The 10,369-nt window shown below is 43.6% G+C and overlaps 1 protein-coding gene across 8 annotated transcripts in view; it reads right to left on the reverse strand.

The window, feature by feature from the left end:
• Window positions 1–8,592, reverse strand: part of Stim (stromal interaction molecule) — a 31,965-nt gene extending 23,373 nt beyond the window's left edge. For all 8 annotated transcript variants that reach the window (XM_089566357.1, XM_089566356.1, XM_089566353.1 and 5 more), the window contains exons 1-4: window positions 8,264–8,592; window positions 5,989–6,116; window positions 2,215–2,329; window positions 647–758 (exon numbers count right to left, since the gene is read on the reverse strand). In XM_089566357.1, coding sequence (XP_089422483.1) covers window positions 647–758; window positions 2,215–2,329; window positions 5,989–6,116; window positions 8,264–8,420 — 512 coding nt within the window. In that variant the 5' untranslated portion in view covers window positions 8,421–8,592. The remainder of the gene's footprint in view (window positions 1–646; window positions 759–2,214; window positions 2,330–5,988; window positions 6,117–8,263) is intronic.
• Window positions 8,593–10,369: the final 1,777 nt, after the last annotated feature.

The following is a 10,369-nucleotide window of genomic DNA, read 5'->3' on the forward strand; positions in this document are numbered from 1 at the left end:
TCCTCAGTGTCAGCCAGCACCACACAAAAATTTAATTGTCAGAGAAAGGCAGGCTTGTGCACTATACTCGTGGACAGCTTCATGTGGCTATGCAGTGGAAGCTACGTGTGCACGGTGCCAGCTTACAAGGCTGCTTCTCTGGCTCGTGAGCACACGAGAACAGAGCGCTTGTGGAAGCCGGCAGCATACGCTTGTAGCTTCCACTGCATAGCCACAGAAAGCTGTCCCCGACTATAATATGTTTTCGTTCACCCTTAATGAGAAGTAGTTTTCATAAGCTGTGTTCTGAATTCTTGTGAAAGATCATTTGAAGTGTAAGCACATACTTTTTGTTTACATCCAAATTCACTCAGTTATCAATGCTAAATTACATGTTCTTTTGCGCAGCGTTAACCCTGAGCAATTTCAGTGCACGTTAAAGAACCCCAGGTGGTCGAAATTTCCAGTGCCTTCCACTACGGCGTCCCTCATAGTCCGAGCCGCTTTGGGACGTTAAACTCCATAAACCAAACCAAACCAATTAAACCGCTGAAGTATAATCATACCACACAACTCTGCATCTTTTCACACATAAAATGCGAGACCAAATCTGACAGTGTGCGGGCCTTCCCTTCAGTGCAACAGAGCCCAAGTGAATGTTTATTACCTGGGAAGAGTTGAGCCATCCACTGCATTCTCTTCGAAGGTCTTTGCGTACTGGGGGAGCTCAACACAGTTAACCAGCCACTCAATCGTCTCTTCCACCGTCCAGTTGTGCACTGCACAGTGAGGCAGGAGGGAGAAGACTACATCACACAAGAACTGTGAATCGAAGAAGGCTGCAGAAACAGTACGCATTGTGCTGTAAGGAGCATAAAAGAGAAGGAAAATAGGACACAGCCTCTACTCTCGACTACTCGATCTTTCCTTCTGTAACACACATATGCAGCCATCTAGCAAAGCATGCCAAGCAAGTTCTGTCAACATACACCAGTTTCTTTCTTTTGCTTAACAGCCTGTGCTGCACCTAGCAGCGATTTTATTGTTCCAGTCGAATTTAGCATCCTTTAGGTCGCAAAAAAAGTTTTTTTTTTTTTTTATGCGACATATAGGGAACTCAGTAAATAATATTTCGCAAAAGAGCAAGCTGGGTAGCGCGTTGTCCGCCATTCAAATGCAGACAGATTTTGCCGCCGGTGATCACGTCGATTGTTTTTGCTCAACGTCGAGCGCAATGTGTGTCTTCGAAACACAAGTGTGATTCCGCGATCCGTCGGGTGCTTACTTGCCAAATCCGGGCATTTCGATCTTACTATTTCTTACCAACCTGACTCTGTATGAAATATAGGATATCCTTGTAATAACTTACCCGCTGCTCGCTCACTCTGGAAAACTAACAAATTCCCTTTCTTGAGGCTTGAATATGCTACTAAGTGAAAAATATTTGTTTTCGATTAAAACAAAAAATAGCGCCTGAAAGGGTCAAACAGATTTAGAGCTCAAGGGGAGCCATAAGTGCTCTGCTATACAGCTAAGAAGCAAACCCCATTGACTGGTTACTTTTGGCAAAGAATAGGCACTACTGAAGCTTCATGGGTTCTTCAATATAACAGAAAAGCAGCACAATGTCATAATGGCTGCATGTGCCTGAGATGAGAAGAGAAACATAGCCTGTGTCTCCTCTGTTCATTGTTGTCACATGAACCCCCCCCCCCTTACCATGAATATGTGCTTGTACATTCAACCTGCTATCATTTTGCAACGAACATAGAGAACTCAAAACACGACTTTTATATGCTGCTTGCTAAACTGTAAAATTGTATATTTCGGTACGGAGCAAAGCACTTTTTATTATAGTGCATGCCTCCAGGTCTGTTTAAGCCTGAGTGAAGGCCTTAACAGCTGAAACCGGATGGAAGCCTTATTCTTCACGCAGTGTTAAAAACTGTGCTTGAATCAAATTCAGCACACAGATGCACAAGAACTTGCACAAGTATGCACTGCACTCTACTGCACACAGCAGCGCTGCCAAAACACAATGAAGCATGCAATCCGTAAAACTGTCAGAAAATGATTATGCACACAACAATGCACACGCAAAATTTTGTTCACGTACAGATACAGCCGTTCACAAAGTATATAAAACATTTCTACAGCACACCCGGCAACCATTTGTCCAATGACACAGAAGAGTAGTGACTAGCGTGCAAGTTTACTTGAAAGGCATGAACTAACCTTCCGAAACCTGCCAGGACTGCCACAGTTCCTCAAGAGATATGTACTTGTCATTGCCGTGAAACTTCTTCTGCCGCTCATAGCCATTCTCATATTGCAACTCATCTCTAAGAAACTGGACATGGAAACGACACAGTTACTATATGCACAGTGCACAACAAAGCAGGTCAAACAGCAAGCAAAACCAGCAGCACAAAATATTTCTTTAGTGTGGTGGCTTCATGTGTCGAGCTCCATAATCCAAATACCCCAAAGCGCTATCACAAATGTTTTTTGTAAGAACAGGACATTTTTTTTAAGGCATAAAACAGCACCGAAACACAGGGAAATACAATGCAAACAAAAAGCTTGAGCCAAAGAACACAACAAAAACTATAAAATACATTACACGGCCATGTAAAGTATAATCTAGCTATTCAATTACCATACATAATGATACAGCACTTGCATACTAGTGACCTGTTGTAAGAAACACAAGCTCCTCAATATCTGCACAGAGGAATGAATCATGCGATACCAAGCTGGCACATTAGCTAAATGATGTGAACAAATTAACTACTTCATAACTCCACCCTTTTGTTTTTACTCATTTCAGCTGAAATACTACTTAAAATGGGGCCTAACAAAGGCTGCTTGAGCGTAACTTGCAGAGTCTAAGACAACTCTACACCTGACCCTTAGCGCCTGCGTGAAACCCAGCAACAGAGGTCGTCACTTCATGACTTATTGTGATAAGTAATGACCACTGGGAAGGAAAAAAAAAAGAAGACTCATGCATGCCAGGCATCATTACTCAGCACAACACTCCAAGCCAAGGCCAATGAGCTTGCACATCAAGGATGCTTTCATAATTTTCGTTGACCTACTCAACCATACAGTAAGTTTTTGCAATTACTTGGTCTTTCAAAGAGTCTTAAAATTCCTGGCATTTTAGACAAGTTTGGCTAAAGGTCAAAATCTGTCTCCCCAAAGGGTACCGTATTTTCCGGTGTATAAGACGCGGTTTTTTTGCAAAAATCTTGCTGGTGCGTCCTATACAAGGGTGCGTCTTATATGCGAATTTTCCGGGTTTTTTTTTGCAAGTTCAGAAATTACTCAGGTTCATGTTCAAGCTTTTTTTCACCGAAAAAATATTACTACCAATAACGCGGTTTTAACATGGTTAATACTTCAATACGGAGACCGCCGTGCGCAACTTTTCTAGGTGAATTTTATCATGAAACGGCGGGGTGACCACTTCCGGGATCTTAAACACGCGGCCGTTTCGGAGGCCCCAAGCAAAGGTAATGTGAAATGCCAAAAGATGGCGACAGTCGCGCTTCTCGCCATTGTCAAGACAAGCCACGAGAAGCCGATGTTTTTTTTAGTCACCCTTTGCAAGTACGTAGTGCGAAGAGAATGCTTCAGACGTGTTGCCTTTTCGATAGCGCATCCGAAGGTGAAGACTTTGAAGGTTTTATGTAAAAATAAATTGTTATGGACATAAAGAGAGTTCTTTCGCTTTTTTTTCTTTTGTGCTAAAACGTGGGCTGGTATGGCGTGAGTGTTGCCTTTTTCGATCACTTAGCGTTGCTTAAGAACTTCTCACACGTACGGTGCATTTTGCGATGGTCGCATAAGCATGTTTAATTAAGCCTCACTAGCCTAACTGGGTAAATTGGGGTGCGTCTTATACACGGGTGCGTCTTATATACCAATATTTTCAATGACAGCCTGCATATATGGCGGGTGCGTCTTGTACATCGGAAAATACGGTACCCATAACTTACCAAACCAAAGACAAATTAGAAAAACCCAACTACAAGAGGGCAATGCTGGTTTGGTTTGGTTTGGTTTGGTTTATGGGGTTTAACGTCCCAAAGTGACTAAGGCTATGAGAGACGCCGTAGTGGAGGGCTCCGGAAATTTCGACCACCTGGGGTTCTTTAACGTGCACTGACATCGCACAGTACACGGGCCTCTAGAATTTCTCCTCCAAAGAAATTTAACTGCCGCGGCCGGGATGTAAATCCCTGTACAGCTGAGTAATATTAAAAGTAGGACTAGAATCATTTTTGCATACATATGAAAGAACAAGACCACCAGTACTGATCTAAAGCAGCGAACTTTAAAAGGGTGACAGCAATACGTTGCGGCTTGGAGCATTGTGAAAATGTACAAGCTTTGCAAAGGAACTGTTGCTTTCTGAACCAGAGAAGCCGCAGTAAATGGTAAGCACACCTGGAGCCGGACAACTAATGCAAAGTAAGTAGGCCATCTCTATCCCAAACTAATACCAATATAGGTGCCAAGCATTTTGGCAACCTGAACTCAGAGAAATCACTAATTTTTATTTGCAACAAAGAGTCGGCAACCTTTTTTCATTTCAACCAAGTGCATTTGAGCTTACATGAACATGGATCATTCTATAGAATTTTGTTTCTCTTTTTTTCACCCTTTCATTGCAGGTAAAACCAATTCAGAAAAATTAAAACTGGTTATGAGGAAAGGGAAGGTGAAGTAACTGACTTCATTCATTCATTCATTTTCATTCATTCATTCATTACCAGAATTTCTGGCTAAAAGCACTAATCAAAAAGCTTGACGAGGCTCAGGTAACCCTTGGAAGGCAGTGATGACCAGACCTCAGAATAAAAAGTAAATGTTAAAATGTGCTCCTTTAAAATACAGAAAAAAATAATTACAAGAGCACAATATAACATGAGCAGAGATCTACAAAATCATCATAACATTATGAGAACAACATGATTTGCATGAAACAATAAAGAGATCTCAGTAAGCAACATTAAAAAAGAAACAAACGAGGAAACAGAGTTGGGAGCAAACATTTTGGATTCCAAATTTGAAAAAGGCTGTAGTAGTTGAGACGGCATTGGAGAGTTAACATGGTGGTACTTGTTAAAGTGGACTTTCGTATACAGCCCAAACACGCCATGAGGGAAAGGAGGAAAAGAGGTGGGGGAGTGAAAGAGGAGCTGCAGTGCAGGGCAGCAGATTAATTTCTTCTAAAGCACATAGCACACAGGTGTCTTTTATTTATTGCCTCCATCGAAACATTTGCTTTAACCGAGATTTGATACCATACCATAACCACATTTGGGGAAGAATGAATTTCTGATATTTTGTGATGCCACTTGGTTATAAACTATGAATAAAAGGGGTATGTACACTAATGGGGCTGCTATCAATGCGATGAAAAAAGTGCTACCATTTCTCGATCGCAAATCAATTGCATATTACTGCACTTTAAAATAGGTATGCACCTTTACTGCTCTGAACATTTCACTTGCACTAGACTTCCAGACAAAAAAGAAAAACCTTTATATAATGCCATTTGTCTTCTTTGACTAAGATTATACATTTACAAGCCCCTTTATAAGTTCAACTACCATATCTCAAAGAACATACTTGTTCTACTCCAGTGAGAGAGACTGCTGCAGTGGCCTTTTATATCAGGCTTGGATAGATAGTTTGTAGATGAAATAGGCCAGTGCATTGCTTGTGCTACATGAAGTTTTCATGTGAAGCTTTTGTTTCTCACGCGTGAAGCAGACTGCAGCACACACACACAAAAAGAAAGTGTGCAAGATTTAAATGTCAACGAGGTCAAGCAAACGTTTAAATGTTTTTGCTAATGCAACACGTCACATGCAATGTCGCATTTGCTGCCAGATGCTCTGAACCATGACCTTCTGAGCAACAGCAGCAGCTGTTCAATGCAACTACCAATGCAGCATGACAATCAGCTGTGCAAAAAGTGAAGGCAAGACAAACCTCATCCGTCTCAGCGATGTCTACACTGCCATTGTCATCATCATCCAGCTGTTGATGTAGCGCTTGGATAGCCTCATAGCCCAGCAAGTCGTCGCATGCATTCACTTTCTCACAAGTTGTTGCGCTCCCTGCAGTTTACACAAGATGAAATTAAACAATATATCGGGAAGTTCAACTCGTGAATGAGTTACTTACTGAAAAGGTCAAGCATCTAAATATGCGGCAGCACAAAAATTGAATCCATACACACAAGGCAAAACAAACAGTGTATAAATACAAGTAGGCAGACTATCTTAGATAATCGTACCGGTCAAATGCTTCCACTCTTCATGATCTTTTTTTTTTTTTTTCAGGTGTGATTACTGCGATGTATAGTAACATCTACATGTGCGCAAGTTTATACATCGAGTACCGCACCAAATATGCCATGATAAAGAAGGTTTTGTCCAAAAAGAGGTACCTACATGCCATAAAAGACCTAAATTTCACATGATAATACGGATAAATTATTCTGCCATGCCCAATCTGTTTAGCCTATGGTTAAAGAACTCTGCAAATCTGAACTTTCAACCGCACCACTGTAAGCAAAGCCAGATACAAGGTAGCAAATGTGTGGCACTTTCCCCACCTCCAACATTACCTGCAAAGTAATTTTGTAACAGCACTGGTACACTGCTGTGTCCTATAAAAATTTCCCATGTTTGTGTTAATACGAGGAGAGCAAAGCAAAGATACAAAATCTACTTTTGGAAAAACATTTGCAGCATTCAGAAAATGATAATCATTAATACCAAGTTTGCAATTCTGCCTGTATAGTTGCCCTAGTTGCCCTTAAAGCTGCCATATTCAAGTATATTCAAGTGGACGTCCAATATGGTCATTCAATGCAATGCATCTCAAGTGCTTGCCCCATTCCAGAAAAACGAAACCAACCACAAATAAGGCTCATCACGGCACACTCCAATCAAAGATTGCCTCCCGGAATAAAACTGAAGCCCTGCAATGAGCGCCGCAACTCGGCTGGCCTTCAAAACGCATAAAGGCTGTCTAAAGTGCACGCGCCTCGGTCGGCTGCAGACCGGGGCCCGACAGTCACTCTTGTGGCTTCACGTTCTTCAATTGCTGTTGTTTCAAGTGTGACGTCACGCGCCAATGGACCGGCGGCGGAATGCGTTGCGTTGCTCGGGGAACGCTGCCTTCGCCCCACACGCACGATCGCGGTACGGCAAAGGCGCTCCGGCCGCCGCGCGGTCCGTCAAACGCCGCGAGATGGTTTTCAAGGTCGCCGATAGTCTGCACTGAACCTCTCTACCGATACCGGAAACAGCACGAACATCCTTTTACTTTCTTTTCGCTATCGACCCCCGACATTTAACTCGAGTCGCTCACGTCACACGCCGAGGGCAGCCTTCAATCGCGCTTTTACAACTTGGAAGCGGCACCGGAATCACGCTTTTGTTCACACGTGTACGCTTTCCCACATTTGTTGTTGGCGCACTAAACGACAGGTAGAAGGAAGCTTCGGGTGGTAGCGGGGTTGTCATGTTGATTTATTTGACTGGCGACCCGCAGCACTTCATAAATCGGCGCATCGTCTACAAGCGCCTAAAGACCACAGTGCTGATGGGGGCGTGAGAAACCGTTCGCAACTAACCACGAAAATCCGTGATGTGCTGCGCTACGAAGACCTCGCGCGCTGACAAAGTAGTTCGAAAAAATAGCATGCGGTGCTTAGAGAGATGGGGCACGACTTTTCACAATGAACAAATACACAGATACATACAAAAATAAAGAGAAAGTGGCTACAAGCTGCTCTCTAGCAAAGCACATACGTGTAAAATAACTAACAAACTGGCGTGGCATGCACTACATTACTGAAACTGTTCAGCAGCGGTTCGATCGGTGTTGAAACCTGCTTATTAAGCTAGCAGAAGCACCGGTGCCGCGCAGAGCTAAGTCGCTTGTCACACTTGACGACGTTGCGCCGCAGACACTTGCGATTCAGCAGTGGTTTGACTTGTGCGCCCCAAGGAACAATGCGGTGCGCTATATTAATATTTATAGAGACTTTAAGTGCGACAATTCCGCGCACCGGCCGGCAGGCGACGTAGCAACTGGCGAAACGCTCGGCTGACTTCGCGAGTAGGCCGAGAACGGTACCGCGAGTCGTCCTTGCTCGAGCCTCGGACCCGCAGCCTCGGTGTTTCCAAATGTCGCAGGACAGCTCTTGCCAGAGCGCGGCCCTAAGGTGGCGGGGTGAATTTTCCCAGTTTACCTTTTTCGTCGGCCGTAGGCGCACTGCCTTGTGCGGGATCCGATGCATCCTTGTCGCTCGTGAGCGCATTTGTCGAGCGCTCTTGAGCGAGTACGCCGCCGAGAAGCTCCGAGAATAGGAACACGGCAAAGATGCAGCGCGGGCGCAGCCAGTTCATGTTTTTATAGGCGTAGACGTCCGGCGGCCGAGACGCGCGCCTACATAAGTTGGCGTTAACTTTGAACCGGTGCGGCACCGACACATGAGTTATTTTGATAACTAAATTCACAGGGAGCCAACAAAAGCGAGTACATTCCAACCAACACAGTGAAACTTGGCGTCAGCCGTATACGGCCCCAAGCGGCAGCTCCGCAGAAAATAATTTTACAATTTTTTTAAACTTTTATAAATATTGTATAAAAATTTTAAAGTTTATTGTTAAAATAAATTATAATTTTTAGCGCGCTTAAAAAATAACAGTGTTTTTAAGTGCAGGATCATAACTTCGAGATCAGATGATCCTATGGCGGTAAATTTGAAGTTTTATAGTCGCATCGTGGTTTTACTTCGTCAGGGTGAGACACGTACACCTTTCTCCTGACACGTACACCTCTATAACCTGCATCTGACAGGTCAGTTCTCCAAAGATAACTCTAAGAAATTTTCCTGTAAGCTACTTAGGCAGAGAGGTGCAGCTAGAAGAGTGCGTTGATGGGCAAAGTGACTGCAGCCAGAAATGTGACTGTTTCATTCCATACACAAGAAGCTGCGGCACCACCGGGTAGTCGCATTAGTTCCCGTCTTCAGAAACAGCTGTTGTGCAGCACATATTCTCTTTTACTGTTTTAATGGAAGGCCGTTGTCAAGTAACTGCTTTACGTTCATGTAATGCACCGTTGATGCACGTTGATGCAATCCCCTATCCGCGGCTTTTAAGGGTACAGTAATCTATGATGGTGATTATAATTTGGCGGATTTGAGCAACCTGTATGAGCGCACAGTCTTCAGTTTCAGTTTATTATAATAACGTTTAATTACATCATAGAACCAACAATAATATTGCAGGCTCTATCAGAGGAGCACTCATACGTGCGGTAAGATACATTTACCTCTTGTGTTGCTGGAAACAATTATGTTGAACAAAAACTAATGGAAGTAGTCATCTGTTGAAGGCGCAGCCTATATATATATATATATAAAAGGACATTTCTTTTTCCGTCTCGTCTTGTTACCCGCTATAAGCACTTCTGGTTAGGTTCTGAAAATTTATGCTGCGTTTTGCTGCGATTCTCTTTGACGATCAATGATGGCGTTGAGTATAATGCCAGTGGATCATATTTCTCTCCGGCTTCTGAGCGCCTGCCAGTCAAGCGCAAAAAAAAAAGGAAGAAAGGTAAGAAATGGGTCCATTTTTGCTGTCCTCCTAGATGTGGCGCCGCAGCGATCAAGCTTTACGAGCAAACGAATTTTTTAGACCGCTGCGCTCGCCAGCAAGTTTACAGTACAAACCAACAGTTCGGCAACCGGAGGTGGTGTGAATGAGTGAGTGAGAGGCCCTAATCCCTTTTAACTCGGGGCAGGCGCTTTGAAACACGCACACGAGGTATCTCGTCTCGCGTACAGATGGCGCCACAAGACAAACGCTTCTGAACTCGCTTTTACGCGCCGAATACAAACTCACCGTAAAATAAATAAAGTAGAAATGTTGAGCCAGAACTGACCTTCACCCTTGTCTGCACGCACAGACGTCTGCGACCGTGAAGTCAGCGTTATTTTTCCTTGCCGTACGCTGCTCTTCGGAGAAGGCGGAGGTTTGTTTGTAGGCCTATGTTTATACTATGTCCAGCAAGGAACGAGTCTAAAACGGAATGGCGGAAAGGGTATAACCTCCGCACAGCGTTTTCCTCCGAGGAGCGGTCGGTGCACGAGGCATCCATAGATATGCTGTGCAAAACGAACCCGCCTGCGCATTTAGAAACGTTTCGTCGTAACCGGGGACTTCGAAACGGAACAGTGAGCGTTTTAAACTTTGTCTGCTCTGGGGAATAAGTGAGACTGATTTTCTTTTGTACGTACTTTATTAATTTGCTTAATGTAGATGATATATATAGCAATCTATTCTGTCAC

Source organism: Amblyomma mixtum, chromosome 1 (genome assembly GCF_055824585.1).
Source record: "Amblyomma mixtum isolate Tamu chromosome 1, ASM5582458v1, whole genome shotgun sequence".
NCBI classification, from domain to species: domain Eukaryota; kingdom Metazoa; phylum Arthropoda; class Arachnida; order Ixodida; family Ixodidae; genus Amblyomma; species Amblyomma mixtum.